The sequence below is a fragment of the Suncus etruscus genome, chromosome 3 (assembly GCF_024139225.1).
Source record: "Suncus etruscus isolate mSunEtr1 chromosome 3, mSunEtr1.pri.cur, whole genome shotgun sequence".
Lineage (NCBI taxonomy): Eukaryota > Metazoa > Chordata > Mammalia > Eulipotyphla > Soricidae > Suncus > Suncus etruscus.
In genome coordinates this window covers 154,380,568-154,400,395 of record NC_064850.1, presented here as the reverse complement: position 1 = coordinate 154,400,395, position 19,828 = coordinate 154,380,568, and the positions used below count along the sequence as shown (strand labels likewise).

General features: G+C 40.2%; 2 protein-coding genes across 3 annotated transcripts in view; one reads left to right on the top strand and one right to left on the bottom strand.

Annotated features, from left to right (window-relative positions):
• Window positions 1-19,828, top strand: part of KCTD1 (potassium channel tetramerization domain containing 1) — an 802,770-nt gene that overhangs the window by 232,668 nt on the left and 550,274 nt on the right. The gene's annotated exons all lie outside the window — the stretch shown is intronic.
• TAF4B (TATA-box binding protein associated factor 4b) overlaps window positions 1-19,828 on the bottom strand; it is a 111,590-nt gene that overhangs the window by 42,103 nt on the left and 49,659 nt on the right. The window contains exons 10-11 of the mRNA XM_049769555.1: window positions 15,202-15,371; window positions 10,499-10,629 (exon numbers count right to left, since the gene is read on the bottom strand). Coding sequence (XP_049625512.1) covers window positions 10,499-10,629; window positions 15,202-15,371 — 301 coding nt within the window. The remainder of the gene's footprint in view (window positions 1-10,498; window positions 10,630-15,201; window positions 15,372-19,828) is intronic.

Sequence of the window (19,828 nt, the reverse complement as noted above, 5' to 3'; positions counted from 1 at the left end):
TTCCTGGCAACCCATATGGTTCCCTGAGCACTACCAGTAGTAATTACTGAGTGCAGAGTCAGAAGTAAGCCCTGAGCATCAATGGATGTGGCTCAAAATGGAAGGAAGGGAAGGAGGGAGAGAGGGAGGGAGAGAGGAAAGAAGGGAGGGAGGGAGGAAGAGGAGGGAGGGAGGAAAAAGGGAAGGAGGGAGGGAGACTAAAATAATAAAAAATAAATAATAAAATAAGATACAACTCTCAGATCAGATCAATGGAACAGAAATAAGAAAAAAGAAAAAGTAGGGCCCAGAGAGATAGCACAGCAGCGTTTGCCTTGCAAGCAGCTGATCAGGATCAAAGGTGGTTGGTTCGAATCCCAGTGTCCATATGGTCCCCCGTGCCTGCCAGGAGCTATTTCTGAGCAGACAGCCAGGAGTAACCCCTGAGCACTGCCGGGTGTGGCCCAAAAACCAAAAAAAAAAAAAAAAAAAATAGCCCTCAGGTTAATGGTTAATTTATGAAAAACGACCTGAGTACTTGGTGTGGAACAAGAGCATCTTCAACAGTGTGTGAAAAATTGGTTAGCCACATGGGGAAAAAGTGCAAATGGAACTATCTCACATATGCACAAGAGATCTTTCAAAGTGGATCAAAGGCAAGACCAGATTCTATCAAATGAATACCTCAAGGAAAACAATAGAAAGACTCTCCAGGATATGGAACTTAGAGGTATCTTCAATTTGACAGCAATGACAAAGACAAATATAGAAATATAAAACCAGAACTACATCAAATAAAAAATATTTGCATGCCACTCTCCCAAAACTTAAGCTAAGGGGCCTGAGAGATAGCACAGCAGCGAGGGCACTCACTTTGCATGCAGCTGACCCAGGTTCAATCTTCAGCATCCCATTTGTCCCCTGAGCCAACCAGGAGTACTGTCTAAGCACAGAGCCAATAGTAACCTCTGAATGCCACCAAGTGTGACCCAAACAAACAAAAAAAAGAGCTCAATCTAAAACAAATTTATACCCTACCGAAAGGGAAAAACTATTTGCAATGATATCAGATATGGGGCTAATATCTTAAAATGTATAAAGGATATATATATATAAAGATATATAAATCAAAGTTCAACATAAAAAACAAAAGTCAACAAATGGGAAGAAAAAAATGAATAAAAACTTCTCTAGGAAAATATTCAGCTGAAGTGATAGCACAATGGTAAGGCGTTTGCCTTGCACGCAGCCAACACAGGACAGAACCTGATTCAAATCCCAGAATTCCATATGGTCCCCAGAGCCTGCCAGGAGCGACTTCTGAGCACAGAGTCAGTAGTAATTGCTGAGCACTGCCAGATGTGACCCAAAAACAAAAAAGGAGATATCCAGAGTTCCAGCAACATATAAAAACACTATCATTTATTATCAGGAAAATGTAAATCAAAACAATGAAGGTCTCACACTATTAAGAATGCAATATATAGGGGCCAAAGTGGTAGAACAGTACTGGGCAGGGCGTTTGCTTTCTACACGGCTGACCCAGGACGAATGCGGGTTCAATCCCTGGCATCCTAGGGTCTACCAAGCCAGGAGTGATATCTGAGCACAGACCCAGGAGTAACCTGAGCGCCGCCAGGTGTGGCCCCAAAACAAATAAACAAACAGGGCCTGGAGAGATAGCACAGTGGTGTTTGCCTTGCAAGCAGCCGATCCAGGACCAAAGATGGTTGGTTCGAATCCCGGTGTCCCATATGGTCCTCCAAGCCTGCCAGGAGCTATTTCTCAGCAGACAGCCAGGAGGAACCCCTGAGCACTGCCAGGTGTGGCCCAAAAAACAAACAAACAAACAAACAAAATAAATAAATAATTTAAAAAGAATGCAATATATAAATATGATAAAACTAACAGTGCTGATGGGAATATGGGTGGAAATGTTTCTATTGAAACAATTGAAAACAATATAGAGATTTCTACACTTGATCTTAGCCAAAAGGCTAAGGAATGATAGAAATTTCTCAAGAGAAAAACAAATCCCAAAACACAGTAACATTACTTTTAAAAGCTGTATACTAATTCATAAAGTTCACTGCAACAGAAAGCATAATAGTGAAGATATAGAGACAATTAAAATATTCACTAACTTGGACAAAACAACAAAACACTGTGCAGATATAAAATAAAATTTTGCAATTCATTCCAAGTTAGATGAAACTGGAAGGTATAATTGTAAGTGAAACAAAGAGAAAAGGACATGTTACCAGATGATCTCATTCATCTGTGGTACATACATGGACAACATAAGAGACTACTAGACAGTATTGAACTATGACAAATCCCTAGCTTTGGGTCACAAAGCTCAAATTCCAAGCAATGATGTTGGGGGGAGGCATGCAAGAGGAAAGGGGACACAATTATATGGAGATAAAACTATATGGGACAAAACTATATGGGGAAAGAGGAACATAGGAAAGTCTTGGGCATTTTGACGATGGAAACAAATGTTAACATCTTAATTATGTTACCTAAACAATGATGAAAATAAAAATAAACTTGTATGGGCTGGAGCAATAACACAGTGAGTAGAACTTTTATTTAGCATGAGACTAAACTGGACCTGCCATGAGTAATTTCTGAGTGAGTGCAGAGCCAGGAGTAACCTCTGGAAAGCACTGGGTGTAGCCCAAAGCAAAAAACAAAAGCAAACACATCATCTAAATACTTTATTTTGGGAGCAATGAAAAGAGAAAATAAGGGGCCAAAAAATTCTAATTCATATAGAAAAATTATGGTATAGAGAAAATAGTGAAATAGAAAAATTAGTTTTTTCTTTTTTTTTTTTTTTTTCTTTTTTATTTTTTTTTTGGTTTTTGGGCCACACCCGTTTGACGCTCAGGGGTTACTCCTGGCTATGTGCTCAGAAATCGCCCCTGGCTTGGGGGGACCATATGGGACGCCGGGGGATCGAACCGCGGTCCTTCCTTGGCTAGCGCTTGCAAGGCAGACACCTTACCTCCAGCGCCACCTACCCGGCCCCAGTTTTTTCTTATAATAAACTAAACTTCAAGGTCAAATATCCTAAGCATGATTGGGAATGATCCCCAAACAAACAAAAACCAACAACCTACAATCCAATATACATACTCTGTAAGAATCTTTAGATAAAAGCAGATAACTAGACTAAAGTAAAAGAATGGGAAAAGTATTTCAAATAAATAATAACCGAAAGAAAGCAGATGGCTATACAATGATCAAATAGATATTATTTGTAAAAATAAAAGAAAAAAAGAAGTTGATGAATAAAATCAAGACGTACTGTATTTTCTGGCATATAAGACAACTTTTGAAACAAAAAAAAGTCAACCGAAAATCGGGGGTTGTCTTATAGGCCAAGTATATCCCAAAAAAACATTTCGATATGCCACTAAATTGTCTGGATATTGCCAAGAAATGAATTTTCCAACTCGATCCTGTACCAATCACTGCCAGGCTGCTCGGACTGCCTCTCTAACTCAGCCAATCCAAGCAGGATTTTTATGCATGCAAATTAGACAATGTTCTGGACCCGAATCTACACTGTCAAAAGCCTGCTCAGATTGGCCAGAGTCAGAGAGAAAGTTTAAAGTTAGGGGGTTGATTTCTGAGCATGGAGCCTGGAGTAGCCCCTGCGCGCTGCTGGGTGTGACCCAAAAACCAAAAATAAATTAAAGTTAGGGGGTGGTTTTATATGCCAGAAAATACGATATATTGACAAACACTTCATTAAAAATCTGAAACAAAAATTTACACAAGTAAAAACAACCCAAATATACAAAATAAACACTCACAGAACTAAAGAAAGTACTTGACAGTCCTATAATAACAGTTCATCTTTAATATTCTTTCCGTAATGAATAAAATATCCAAATAGAAGATCAATAAGGAAATATAGGACTTAGTAATAAGTTTTTATAGGCCTAGTTAACTGAACACTTCAGCCAACAGCAAAGTAAACATTCTTGGGGGGTGGGATTGGGCACGATTACGGCACTGAGGATTACTCCTGGCAGGCTTGGGGATCATATGGGATGCTGGGAATCGAAACCATGACTGTCTTAGGTCGGCCACGTGCAAGGCCCAACTGCCATACTATCTCTCCAGCTCATAACCTTCTTCTTAAATGTTATGTTAGGGGCCAAAGCAATGGTTTCTGTCTTGCATGCAGCCGATATGGATTCCAGCATCCTATATGAATGCCTGAGCCTGCCAGGAGTAATTTCTGAGTGCAAAGCCAGAAGACACCAGAGTGCTGCCACGTATGGAACAAAAAGTGGTGGGAAAAAAAGCTTTATGTTTTAGGGGTAGGAGAAGACAGAAATAGTATAGTGGGTAGGGTACTTGTCTTGCACATGGCAGACCCAGGTTCAATCCCTGGCATCCCATATGGTCATCTGAGACCACCAAGATGATTACTGAGCACAGAGCCAGAAGCAAGACCTGAGCATTTTAAAAATCTGGTAATAAACAAACAAACAAACCAAAAAAACCCCAAAAAACAAAAAAAAATTTGGGTAATGAAGGCCGAAACAATAGTACAGAAGATACGGAGCTTGCCTTGCACACAGCCAACCTGGGCGACCTGGGTTTCAATTCCCTGGAATCACATATAGTGCCCCACCAAAAATGATTCAGAGTCAGAGCCAGGAGTAACCCCTGAGCAACACACAACAATAAAAAACTGGCAATGGGTCTGACACAAGCTTTGCATATGGGAAGCCTATATTCAATTCCTGGTATCACATACTAGCTGGAATCAACCCCAGATACAGAACCTGGAATAATCCTGTGCAGTATTTGGTGTGAACCAAAAATACCCATCCCAAATTAGTTAAACTAAGTTTCATATATTTTTAAATTTTTTTATTTTTAATTATGAGAACAATGATGCAAAGAGGACAAGGTAAAGTTACAGTGAAAGAACAATCGCCCATAAACAGAGTTCTCAGAAGAAATCCCCTTGCTGACGCCTAAATATTGATCTTACAGTCAAAAATTAAGAAAAAGAAGGCAGAACCCATGTACAATTACTTTGTCCACAAGTCCCCAGATTGTAGTACATTATAACATTTCTTAGCAGTACACAAAGCAACGTAAAGCCATGAGATTTATGTTACTCTTTAACTTTGAAGGCATAGTATTTTTATATATTCATGCACATACATATTAGTTTAAGTTAACATCAAAAGTTTAAGAGGTTTTTTGGGGGGCTATTCAAAAGGGCACAGTAAAAACGGTGTTAGAGTAGCAAATATTGTTTGCATAGGCCCACCAAAATATGGGGGTCATAGAAAGGAATAGCCTTGGTCTAAATACAAGGAGACCCTACACCTGAAGTTTCCTGGCATAAGACCAACTCTAGGCTCCAGGCAAACTAGTTTATTCAATCCAAGTCATTGTCTGTAGTGCCAATACAGTTTTATTTTTCACGCAGTCCTATTGTTGGCATCAGGTTTCTGTATTAAAGATCCTGGAATCTGCACATCCTACATTGAAGTCTGGCTGGTGTGGAGTATCATCTAGTTTCACCTCACAATTAAGAGGCAATATGCAAGCCCTGTCCAGTAAGGAGGTCATTGTTCTTGTTAAGTCTTTTCAGTGTTAAGGGAAGTCTCTTTTGAGTAGATCGATGTCAGAGCAGCTGTAGGGTCTTCCCTGGTAGAGGATTGCCTCCAGGTGATGTTATAGACAACCTTGGATGTTTTGTAGATGTCTTCTCTAGATCGGGGTGAATGAACAATGCCCATTCTTCTGAGGCCTGTGCCAGGTCTTTATGCCAATGTTCAGGGTGTAAGGTCCCATTGCACTACAAGATTTGTGTGTTCCCATCTCTATTAGATAAGAACTTATTGGTATGTATAGTATTTTCCCGTTTTAGTGTGCCTAAGCAAACAATAAATAGAGCCATGTGGTGTTATCAGAGTATATGGGGGTGTAAAAACACGTCCAAAAATACCCATGACTTGGTTCAAACATAAGCATTTAACTGAGGGATTCTTTCACACCAAATCCCATATTGAGAAGTTCACAAAGAGAAGATAAAAAAGGGGGGGAGGGGAATCGTCACTGTATAAGAAAATATTCAGCAAAAGTTACAGCCGTCAAAGAAAACACCCATAGGGGCCGGGCGGTGGCGCTAAAGGTAAGGTGCCTGCCTTGCCAGCGCTAGCCTAGGACGGACCGCGGTTCGATCCCCCGGTGTCCCATATGGTCCCCCAAGCCAGGAGCAACTTCTGAGCGCATAGCCAGGAGTAACCCCTGAGCGTCAAACGGGTGTGGCCCAAAAACAAAAACAAAAACAAAAACAAAACAAAAAAAAAGAAAACACCCATAAAATGTTGAAAAGACATATGTGTCCTTTTTATGCCTTTTGGAATAGATGGGTGGGTGTTAACTCCAGGGCACCACTTTGGTCTGTGACTTAGGACTCTACAGTACTTAAGTTAGAAAGGGTAAATGAGGAGTAGATGATAGGGGTTAAGGAAGTTAAAGAGAAAAATGATCTTTTGTAGGGGTGTGCAAAAGGGCAGAGTACAAAACATTCTGCATACATAAAAACATAATTCAATGATAGTGAGTACTATTAATGTATCTTTTTTTATATTTTTACTTATTTAATTTGGATGTGGGGGTTCAAATTCAGGATCTCATACATGAAAAACGTGTTCTACCACTGAACAACATGCATCCCAGCTGAAAATTTACCTTTAACCTACGGGTCAAAAAAAATTTTTTTTTCCTTTTCTTTCCTTGGCCATTGTTTTGACCCTAAAAAATTCAAACTCTATTAGAAAATATATTTCAATGAAAACAAAACCCCAAATGGTGTTATACTATTAAAAAACTAATAGTTTTTTCACAGTTTTATACTAAAAATCATTACAATGCAGTAAAATAGATAAAGAAAATTTATAGTAATAAATATTTCTATTAAGAAAGTAATTTGGGGGGCTGGCGCGGTGGCGCTAGAGGTAAGGTGTTTGCCTTGCCAGCGCTAGCCTAGGATGGACTGCGGTTCAATTCCCCGGCATCCCACATGGCCCCTCAAGCCCAGAGCGACTTCTGAGCACATAGCCAGGAGTAACCCCTGAGCGTCACCGGGTGTGGCCCAAAAACCAAAAACCAAAAAAAAAAAGAAAAAAAAGAAAAAAAAGAAAGTAATTTGGGGGCCGGGCGGTGGCGCTGGAGGTAAGTTGCCTGCCTTGCCTGCGCTAGCCTAGGACGGACCGTGGTTCGATCCCCCGGCGCCCCATATGGTCCCCGAAGAAGCCAGGAGCAACTTCTGAGCGCATAGCCAGGAGTAACCCCTGAGCGTCACAGGGTGTGGCCCAAAAACCAAAAAAAAAAAAAAAAAAAAAAAAAAAAGAAAGTAATTTGGAGGACTAGAGCTATAGCACAGAGCTACAGTGGGTAGGATGTTTGCTTTGCACGTGGCTAACCCAGGTTTGATCACCTGCATCTCATAAAGTCCTCTGAATCTGCCAGAGTATTCTTTGAGCATAGAGCCAAGAGTAATCTGAGCGCTGATGAGTGTGGCCCAACCCCCCCCCCAAAGAAATTTGGGAGCCAAAGCACTTACACCTGCTTTGCAAGCTGCCAACCAAGGGTCAAACCTTGGTTGAGAGCCAAGAGAAACCCCTGAGCATTCCCAGGTTGGTACAAAACAAAACAAAACAAAAAAATCTGAAAGCTCCCAAATCAGTAACCTACTTTATATTTGAAGTCAAGTCAGAAATGAAAGTAGGATTATAAGCGGCCAGAGATAGCACAGCGGTAGGGCATTTGCCTTGCATGCAACCGAATGGCGGTTCGAATCTCAGCATTCCAAATAGTTCCCAGTTCCCGAGCCTGCCAGGAATGGTTTCTGAGTATAGAGCCAGGAATAATCCCTGAGCGCTGCCAGGTGTGACCCAAACTCCCCCCCCCACAAAAAAAAGGAAGTAGAATAATTACTAAAGACATTATTGAAACAAAAATGATTTAAGAGGGGCTGAAGTATTTGCCTTGCATGTGGCTGACCCAGTACGGAAATAGGTTTGATCCCTGGCATTCCATATGGTCCCCTAAGCCTGCCAGGAGTGATTTGAGTGCAGAGACAGGAGCACAGCAGGATATGGCCCCAAAACCAAAACCAAAAGAAAAAAGAATGTAAGAGAGGGGCAGAGAGCTAGTGCAGCAGGTAGGGCATCCCAGGTTCTATCTCTAGCACTCCATATGGTCCGCTGGGCATGCCAGGAGTGATTCCTAAGTATAGAGCTGGAAATGACTGAACATTGTTGGGTATGCTCCCCCCCAAAAAAAAAAAACCAAATAAAACATGAATAACTATACATTAACAAGTTTGATGACAGAAGAAATGAAAAAATTCAAGATTCAACCCATCCCCAGTCATTTTTCCTGTTGTTTTCCTATATTTAGTGCAGGAAATTCTTTTTGTTTTTGGACCACACCTGGCAGTGCTCAAAGATACTCCTGTCTCTCAGGGTTCACTCCTAGAGGAAATCAGGAAAAAAACACTGAGTGCCAAAGATAAAAACAATCCTAAGCACTGACCTGCATATTTTCTCTCCAGTTCCTAATTCAGGATATTCTTACAAAGATATTTTTAATAAGATTTCAGAAGTTTTATAAAGTAAAAAGAAGAGAAAATGATTCCTTTACTGAACTTTCCAGTGGCATGAAAATTAATACTTCTAAGATACTTTTATGATTAAAACATCTTTTGTTCACTTCTGGCACCCCTTCATTTGCAGTAGTACAAACCAATGTCACAGAGAAAAGGGGTGTGTGTGTGTGAGAAAGCGACAGCAATCGAAGTAAAATGCCTGCCTCAGAGGCAGACGGGACAGGGTGGATGGGAGGGAAGAGGGCATGAAGGAGAGTGAGGTGGAAACTGTTGACATTGGTGGCAGGAAATGCATCTTGGTGAAAGTTTTTATACATTGTATGACTGTAACTCAGCCATGAACAACTTTATCTAAAAAGAAACTATATTATAAAAAACCTTGTAACTGTGGTGTTTAAAAAAAGATTTTTTGTTGTTATTTTAAGTTTTGGGGCCACAACTGGTTGTGCTCAGGGTTACTGCTGATTCTGCACTCCGGAATTAGTCCTGTTGCTGTGCAGAATTATATGGGATGTCAGGAATCGAACCTGGGTTGACTATATGTACTCTCTCCAGTCCCATGTCAGAACATCTTAATAACTATTATTGCAACACATCCCCTATATTACTCAAATGCCATTTTGTATAAAATCTAACTACTGGGGCCAGAGCAATAGCACAGCAGTTGAGCATTTGCCTTGCACATGGCCTATCTACGGCAGACTTTGGCATCCCATGTACAGTCTCCTGAGCCAGGAGCGCTTTCTGGGTGCATAGCCCTGAGCGTCACTGAGTGTGGCACACACACACACACACACACACACACACAAAGTAATCCAAAAAAATCAAATTTAACTTTTTTTTTTGACTTTTGACCCAGACCTGGCAGCACTCAGGGGTTACTACTCCTGGCTCTGTGTTCAAAAATTGCTCCTGGCAGGCTCAGAGGACCTTATGGGATGCTGAGGTTTGAACCTGGGTCCAATTCCAGGCTGGCCAAGTGCAAGGCAAACACTCTACCACTGTACTATCGCTCCAGCCTCCGAATTTAACTTTTATAATAAAAGCAATCCATATAGATAATGAATGATATAATAATATTCATTATAATCAATTTTTAATGGATAGGAATTTATATAGATCCCTGAAGGGAACAAAAGCAAAATATTTTATTCTAACATTCTTACCTTCCCAATAAAAAGCTTTTAGATAAGAACAGATGCATATCCTAAAATAAACTGACACTAATAAAATTTTAAACTACTTGAATTTGTTCTGTAAGTGTATTTTTTGTTTGTTTTTGTTTTGGGGCCACACCCACTTGACCCTCTAGGGTTGATCCTGGCTATGCACTCAGAAATCAGCCCTGGCTAGGGTGGACCATAAGGTTTTTGTTTTTGTTTTTTTTTGTTTGTTTGTTTTTTTTGTTTTTTGGGCCACACCCGGTGGTGCTCAGGGGTTACTCCTGGCTGTCTGCTCAGAAATAGCTCCTGGCAGGCACGGGGACCATATGGGACACTGCGATTCGAACCAACCACCTTAGGTCCTGGATCAGCTGCTTGCAAGGCAAACACCGCTGTGCTATCTTTCCGGGCCCGGACCATAAGATTTTACCTGGGGATCAAAACCGATGTCCGTCCTAGGCTAGCGCTTGCAAGGCAGATGCCTTACCTCTTAGCGCCACCTCTCCGGCCCCCTTGTAAGTGTATTTTAATGCAAATTAGAAATAATTAAAAATTTCCTTTAATATAAATGTAAATCTTTGCCATATCCTTTAAATAAATGCTTAGAATATGAAACCACAGTTACCTCTAGAAAAACTACATTAAATTTAGCAGAAAGAATAGACAATTATATTTCTTCAATTATTTCCTTTACCTTGTAAGTTGTCATCCGATGTTGAGCAATTGCAGTCAGTTTTTCTAGAAGGCCTCGTAATCGCTCCTGTGTTGCATGGGAGATCAAGTTCACAGCATCAGAATTAAGTTCTGTAATGTCATATTTTTTACCTATGAAAGCAGAGAAAATCCATTACGTGTTTTAGTAGTGGCTGATAATTGAAATAATTAGCACAGCAGGTATTCTGTTCCCTCTGGAAGTCATACCCATTATGAATAAAGGTTTGGAGATTATGATTTTCCTGGTAAAGTCACAACTTCAAAGATCTTAGACATTACATTAATAAAACCTAGCCTGAAGCTTCAGAAAATATAGACATTGTTTCATTTAGCCCCTAGAATCATACTCTTTGCAAGGTCATTTATAGGACAAAGTTAATAAGAACACAAATCAAGTCTAGTGTTCAGGGAGGAAAATGGTAACTGCAGAAATTAGTGCCTTATTCCGTTAATTTTAGTAATTAAAAAAAATATAAAATTACATCTTGCCCTGTTTGATACTGTTAGCAACTTATGACATTTATTTCAATGAATTCAGATTGTGAGTCACTGCTACTGCCTGGTCTGCAAGACTCACTACACTTTTTATCTATTGCAAACAAGTGCTTATTTTACACTAACTCGTGTTCTAATAAACTGACCTAATAATTTACAAGTTTAAATGGGCTTAAAGCCTCTTTTTTATTTTTTTTTTGGTTTTGAGTCACGCCTGGCAGTGCTCAGGGGTTCCTCCTGGCTCTACGCTCAGAAATCGCTCCTGGCAGGCTTGGGGCACCACATGGTATGCCGAGATTCAAACCACTGACCTTCTGCATGCAAGGCAAACGCCTTACCTCATGCTATCTCTCCGGCCCCAAGCCTAATTATTTTATCTCTCCATTTTAATAACTTTCCTTTCACTATATTGACTACCATAAACAAACCAAACTTCTTACTTATACTTAAAATTTTCAAGAGAACAGAATAAACTACATAGCCAAAGACGGAACTTATTTATAAATTATTTGAATGCTATTTTAACCATAACTCATAACCACAGTGAAAACATATAACTAAAAATGTGGGCAAAAAAAAGACAATCAGATAGCTTTAATTTGAATGTGCTTTTAATGTTATCACTGTGTTTTCAACATATGCATATTTAAAATTTTTTAAGTGTTGATTTTACACTATATCAAAAACATTCTTGGAGCTGGAGAGATATAGCATTTAAAGCACTTGCCTTATATGTGACAAACTCTGGTTCAAATCCCTAACATCACATATTGTCCCCCAAACACAGTCAGGGGTCATTCCTGAGTACAGAACCATAAACAGCCTCTGAGCAACTCTGGTTATGGAGTCAACACGTATTCTAGCCCACCCCCGAAATAAAAAGAAACATACTAATATATTCAAAGGGTCAAATAAGAACAGCAAAAATAATCTTTAATTTAAAAAATTAACAAATGGGCCCAGAGAGATAGCACAGCAGTGTTTGCCTTGCAAGCAGCCGATCCAGGACCAAAGGTAGTTGGTTTGAATCCCGGTGTCCCATATGGTCCCCCGTGCCTGCCAGGAGCTATTTCTGAGCAAACAGGCAGGAGTGACCCCTGAGCACTGCCGGGTGTGGCCCAAAAACTAAAAAAAAAAAAAAAAATCAACAAGTGTTAAATATCTTTGACATCACTATATAACAAATGCTGGACTTTAATTCCATTTAAGATTATAGAAAACCGGGCCCGGAGAGACAGCACAGCGGCGTTTGCCTTGCAAGCAGCCGATCCAGGACCAAAGGTGGTTGGTTCGAATCCCGGTGTCCCATATGGTCCCCTGTGCCTGCCAGGAGCTATTTCTGAGCAAACAGGCAGGAGTAACCCCTGAGCACTGACGAGTGTGGCCCAAAAAAAAAAAAAAAAAAAAGATTATAGAAAACCTAAAAAAGAAAAAAAAAAAATATATATATACTCAATTTCTTTTAAATCAAATCTTCAAAATGTAGTTTATTACTTTGTAGCAAACTGAAGACATCTCTAATTTCAGATTCAAGCAGGGGGAAAAATAATTACTCTAAAAGTTGGAGCCAAGATTACCTTATAGTAGAGTACAGGCCTCAAAAATATGAGCTCTGGGCTTAATTAATCCCCAATACTACAAAAGGTAGGGGAAAAAACCTTACAGTGTATTTAGTTTATACTACATATCTTCATAAATAAACAGTGTAGAGCCGTTGGAAAAGGGGACAATTTCAAAACAACCCAATAACTAAAGTATAACTAAACAAAAATAAGTAGATAAGGAATCTCTTGCTTAATTAAAATGAACATTTAACGAGAGTTTCTTCAGGGAAAGCGTTGAAAAGAATTTTATATGTAGCCATAGACAGAATAGGTCATACAATGTAAAAAAAAAAACATTTTTTTTTTCTTAAGATTTGGGAGGAACGGCCCACACCCAGCAGTGCTCCTGGCTCTGCACTCAGAAATCACCCCTGGCAGGCTGGGGAATCATATGGGATGCTGGGAATTGAACTGGGTCCTACCAGCCCCTTTCCTTAAGATTTTAAAAATAGGATCAGGGCGGTTTTTTTTTGGAGGGGGGGAATGTATACCTGGTGGTACTCAGGTATCAATTATACCTGGCAGTACTCAGAAGAGTCATATATGATGCTAGGATTCAACCAAGTCTGCAGCCATAGCCATGTGCTAGGCAAGTATTTTAACCTATCTCTTGAATCAGTTCTTAAGTTTATAAGCAATTCCAAAGATTAGCGAGAATAAGATATCCGATATCCTCACTAAACAGCTTCACTAAATAGAAAAGTGTAACTTAACAAGGTACTATGAAATATATTCCCAATTTTAAATAAACACTATTTCAATATAACTGAATGGTAAGATCTAACATATAAACTTGATCAGTTCAGCTTCACAGACTCACGAATAATCTCAAAGGAGATAGAGTCCAAGTTACTAAAATTGAGGGGTCCACACATCTTCCAGTTGAAAACTATGGAGGAGGGGCCGAATCGATAGCACAGCAGTCGGGCATTTGCCTTGCAGGTGGCAAACCCCAGACAGAATCCGGTTCAATTCCAGCATCCCATATGGTCTCCAGAGTCTGCGAGGAGTGACTTCTGAGAGCAAAGCCAGGAATAACCCCCGAACGCCTCCGGGTGTGACCCATAAAAAAAGGGGGGAAAAAAGAAAACTCTGGAGGAGGGCAGAGGGCCAAGTCCCGGACCTGCTGAAGCCCAGGAAGCTACATCCCCAGCCCAACAGCTTCAGCTATGCTAACAGCCCAATCACTGATTCATCAACTAATCTCTGCAGAGAGGTGAAACTAGAATTCCAGGTACACTGGTTTTCCCAGCTGAAAACTCTGGGATAAATAGCGTCTAAATATCTTGTGGGAGTGGGAACTGCAGCCTCTTCCCATTAACACTTCTGTACTACCAGAAGCCCCAACAGCCAGACCTATAGCCCACAGATGCTGTATGTAAGCTCATCTGTCCAGTTCTTCAGTTCCTGGAACTGTGCATGCAGCTGTGTGACATCTCCAAATTCCACAATACTGAGAGACTTGTAGGAGCACATCAAATGGAAAATAACGAAGTCAACCAAGCTCAATAAAAACAATAACACTAAAAGCTCTAGCAATAAAGTTAGTAATCCCTCAGACAAAAACTTTAATGACTCCATTGTGAGATATAACACTTTCACAAAAATTTTATTTTACTCAAGAACTCTTTTTTTTTTTTTTTTTTTTTTTGGTCTTTGGTTCATACCCCCAAAAGGCAGCGCTCAGGGGTTACTCCTGGCTTTATGATCAGAAATTGCTCCTGGCAGGCTCGGGGGACCATATGGGATGCCGGGATTCGAACCGATGACCTTCTGCTTGAAAGGCAAACGCCTTACCTCCATGCTATCTCTCCGGCCCCATTACTCAAGTATTTTTTACAATTTCATTAGCCAGTTGGTTGTAACATGCAATTTAAAATTAATTATTTTGTATCTACTAAGAGGGCAAGCTTGGGAGGTGGATGGGAAATGGGGGAAAAGGGTGAAAGGAAGGTTTACACTAGTGATGTGACTGGTACTAGAACACTGAATGTCCAAAACAACTATATTATCAACAACTTTGTAAACCCTGTATTTAGATTAAGTTGTTGTTTTGTTTTAAATATCTAACTACTGGGATGGGAACAATAGCATAGAGGGTAGGGCATTTGCCTTGCAGGTATCTGATCTGGGTTCAATCCCCAGCATCCCATATTGTTCCCTGAGCCTGCCATGAGTAATTTCTGAACTCAGAGGCAGGAGTAAACTAACCTGAGCACTGTTAGAGTGGCCCCCAGAAAACAACAACAAAAACAAACAAATAAAATATCTAGTGTTTACAAACCTGTTATCTGATTTTACTGAAAGTCTATATTATAACTTAATTAAGAATAAGGGAGGAGCTGGAGAGATAGCATGGAGGTAGGGTGTTAGCCTTGCATGCAGAAGGATGGTGGTTTGAATCCTGACATCCCATATGGTCCCCCGAGCCTGCCAGGAGCAATTTTTGAGCGTGGAGCCAGGAGGAACCCCAGAGCACTGCCAGGTGTGACCCCCCCCCAAAAAAAAATAATAAGAGAGAAGGGTGAGAGATAGGGTACTTGCCTTGCATACAGTCAACTCTTGTTCATTTGTTGGCACTTACCAATGTCTAAAATCCTCTTTTGTAAAGCTCCAATGAGAAGGAATGGTTCATCTTTACATGACTGAACAAGTCGGCCAACCAATTCAGAGCTTGTTGCTAAGACACAGGCATTTTCTTCATTAAGGTTGACACCTGCCATAGAAGTCACATCATTGATGTCATCTTCATCTCTAAAAGAAAAAAAAGGTCATAGTTTTTGTTTTATTTGGGGGAGGGGTTTGGGCCACACCCATGACGCTCAGGGGTTACTCCTGGCTAGGGGGACCACATGGGATGCCAGGGATTGAACCAGGTCCATCCTGGATCTGCTGCGTGCGAGGCAAATGCCCTACCATTGTGCTATCGCTCCAGTCCAAGAGATAAGGTTTTTTTTTTGGTGGTACTAGCAGTGGTGTATGTAAATGATTTTAAACAGTCAAGAGTTATATCTCTTCTTAAAACCAAAGGCATTAATTTACTCAGTTATTTAAGCTAATAAAGAATTTTTCTTGTAGTTTTAAGGTTAACTGGTATCTATGACCACTATTTTACATTTAATAGAAAGAGGAATAAAGCAACTTTGTCTTCTAGTAATAGAAGACATCTCTTACTCTTAATTTATCAAATATGATACAAGAAGACTGGCTTGGTAATTACACTAAATTATCCATACTCCTCTAAGTAAATCAAAGAAATGAAAAGACTTCTTGATTTCATCCAAAATTATTAAAAGTGCTTCAGACTTACTAAAATGTCCATATCCAAAAAAGTTACCTAAAAATTTTTTCTGACCAAGTTATTCTGAACTAAATAGCTAAAACTTTTTTTTCCTGCTTCAGAATTCAGAATGTTCCATCTGTGCCAATTGAATTAATTGTCACAGAGCAAATTATATATGCAAAATTACATAAGTACATACAAAATAAACATATAAAACTTAAAATGTTTACATTTTTTATACTTCAGAAATAAAATTATAGAAGTTGCTATAGCCAATAAACTTGCAACACAGCTATAGCACTAAGAATAAATGTATCATTAAAAAAATCAGTTCAGGGCCAGAGCGATAGCACAGCGGTAGGGTGTTTGCCTTGCACACGATCAACACAGGACAGACTGCGGTTGGAACCCCAGCATTACATATGGTCCCTGAGCCTGCCAGGATCACAACTTCTGAGTGCAGAGCCAGGAGAAACCCCTGAGCGCTGCCAGGTGTGACTCAAAAACAAGAAAACAAAACAAAAAATATATATCAGTTCACTATAAAAGAGCAGCTACTTAATATCTCTGTATTCGGCCTTTTTCTTTTTTTTTTATTTTTCCACCTCCATCAATGCTTAGGGGATCATGTGATGCTAGGGATAGAACCCTGGGTTCTGGCATGAGAAACATGTGTTCCAGCCTTTTAAAAGAACTGTCCAGCCCATATTATCTTTGGAACTCAATTTTTTCCTCCTCAGAAAAAAGCAAGTATCTTTGATTATAATATATGCCTTCTAAGGTTTTCCTGAATTGATTAAAAGAACTCTTAAAAGTTTTCTGTGAACTGACATAGGACAATTTCAAAGTATAAGAGGTGGGAACGAACCGGAGAGATAGCACGGAGGTAAGGCTTTTGACTTTCATGCAGAAGGACAGTGGTTCGAATCCTGGCATCCCATATGGTCCCCTGTTCCTGCCAGGGGCGATTTCTAAGCATAAAGCCAGGAGTGACCCCTGAGTGCTGCCGGGTGTGACCCAAAAACAAAAACCAAAAAACAACAACAAAAAAAAGAGGTGGGGACAATAGGATAAGAAAAGATGCAAAGATACTTTGCAACAGAAAAGAAACATATACCCAGATACACACTTATGTGGGAATAATATATCTGCAGATATGAAATACTGAGATATCCTAAAACCACATTATACATTCACTGCTTTATTAATTTAGAGTAGAGCATTGAATTTTTTTATTTTCCATTTTTAAAATGTTGTATCCTATATGGATTATTCCAATTAAAAAGTGATTAATTACTAATTAGTTAATTACTGTTATTAAAATTAATAAAAATATTGGGAGATGGAGCCAGAGAGATAGCATGGAGGTAAGGCATTTGCCTTTTATACAGAAGGTCATCGGTTCGAATCCCGGCGTCCCATATGGTCCCCTGTGCCTGCCAGGAGCAATTTCTGAGCATGGAGCCAGGAGTAACCCCTGAGCACTGCTGGGTGTGACCCAAAAAAACCACACACACACACACACACACACACACACACACACACACACACACACAAAATGTTTTAATTAAAAAAAAATATTGGGAGAAAAATCCTAAACACTAGACACTAGATACTCTATTAAGCTAAAATAATAATCTTAAAGGAATATGACATATGGTATTTACACATACGCACAACATGGAATGTTTACCACCATCTCATGTGTATAACAGGTACACAGACCCTGTAAATTTCAATACTACGTAAATGTACACAGTCCCTATTTATCTCACACAGTCAGAAAAAACCTGAACTAGTCTAATGACTAGCAGAATATCAGGATAGAATTCATCACTGAAGAAACAGTGCCAATATTTTTAGAATTTTCTTGCAGTCTTTCCCTGCAAGCAGAAACTAACTGCTGAATAAAATTTGTTCTTGCCACTTTTCCCTCCTCCTATTTGGCCCCCAGCTGAATATAGCTCCCTCTAGTAGAGATGCCAGTTGCTATGGTTACAGAGGGCAATTGGGATAGAGAATACATACACAAAGCGAAAAGGTGCCACAATAAAGAGCATCCAAGCCATTTAAACTTCCTTCAAGGGGCCAGGAGGACTGGTCTATGATAGGTAGCTTGTTACAAAGTGTGCGTATGTTTGGGGTGGGGTGGAGAAGAAATACAGTTAGGACAGAAAGGGACCACTATAATGACGATAGTTGGAGATGCTTATTCTGGACAAGAATGAATAGGGTGCTGAAAAGAAGTAAAATGGTATGCATGATACCATTTCAGTACCAGTACTGCAAATCAAAGTGCCACGGAGTGAAGTAGGAGGAGAGACAGGGAGAGACAGGTGGGGAGAAACTGGTGGTTGGAAATGTACATTGATGAAGAGGCTGATAGAACACTGGTGACTGAAACTCAACCATGAACAATTTTGCATCTCTGTATCACACACACACACACACACACAAAGGGAAATAAACTATATTCAAAAATTATTTAAAAACAGAAACAAGCAAAAGAAATCATTCTCCAAGAAAAGAGGCTGAGATTAGAGAAAGAGTTCAATGGTCTGAGTGTGTTTTGCATGAGGGCAGCCTAGGTCCCCTAAGCACTGCTAGGAACAACCCCAGAGCAGTGCAAAGACAAGAACCCAAGCACCATTTGTTTTGCAAAGACAACAATTTTATAACTGTATTAACAATGAGGTTAAGTAAGTCAGGATAAGGCAGTATTAAAGATCTAAATGTTAAAGCACTGGTGAGTCTGATTTGGGTTTTTTCCCTTTCTTTTTAATAACGGACATGCTTAGCAGTGCTGAGAAAGCTTACTTCCATGGATGCTATGTCAGTGCAATGTAGGTCTGACAGTTTGCCAAGACCAGGCTCATAACATGACAAAGGTTAGGCACATGCTACACACCACTTGTGATGGCTTGCTGGTCCCTTGTTCTTATTTTAAAACAGAATAGGCTGGAGTGATGGCGCAGTGGTAGGGTGTTTGCCTTGCACACGGATGACCCAGGACTGACCGTGGTTAGATCCCCCAAGCCAGGAGCGCTTTCTGAGTGCATAGCCAGGAGTAATCCTTGAGTGTCACTGGGTGTGGCCCCAAAACAAAAACAAACAACAAAAAAAAGAGAAAAAGTAGTAGAAAAGATAATAAAAAAAGATGTCCAATTCAAGATTCTATGGGATACTAAATACTATGCAAAAAATAGAAAAATATTACACAATTATTGGTGCATGTCTTTCATTTTGGCTTTTAAAACTGATAATCATTTTAAACAGAGTGAATCAATTTTATTTTCTTCAAAAGAAAATTCATGGCTGAAGAGATAGCATGGAGGTAAGGCGTTTGCCTTTCATGCAGAAGGTCATCAGTTCGAATCCGGCTTCCCAATGGTCCCCCGTGCCTGCCAGGAGCAATTTCTGAGCATGGAGCCAAGAATTGCCCCTGAGCACTGCCGGGTGTGACCCAAAAACCACACACACACACACACACACACACACACACACACACAAAAGAAAATTCATGGCCGGAGAGATAGCATGGAGGTAAAGCATTTGCCTTTCATGTAGAGGTCATCGGTTCGAATCCCAGCGTCTCATATGGTCCCCCGTGCCTGCCAGGAGCAATTTCTGAGCATGGAGCCAGGAGTAACCCCTGAGCACTGCTGGGTGTGACCCAAAAAAACACAAAAAAATAAAAAAAGAAAATTCATGCTCCCAAGAACTTAAACTGTTAGTCAAAAACTACCATTGTGGGGCCGGGCGGTGGCGCTAAAGGTAAGGTGCCTGCCTTACCTGCGCTAGCCTAGGACGGACCGCGGTTCGATCCCCCGGCGTCCCATATGGTCCCCCAAGCCAGGAGCAACTTCTGAGCGCATAGCCAGGAGTAACCCCTGAGCGTCACCGGGTGTGGCCCAAAAACCAAAAAAAA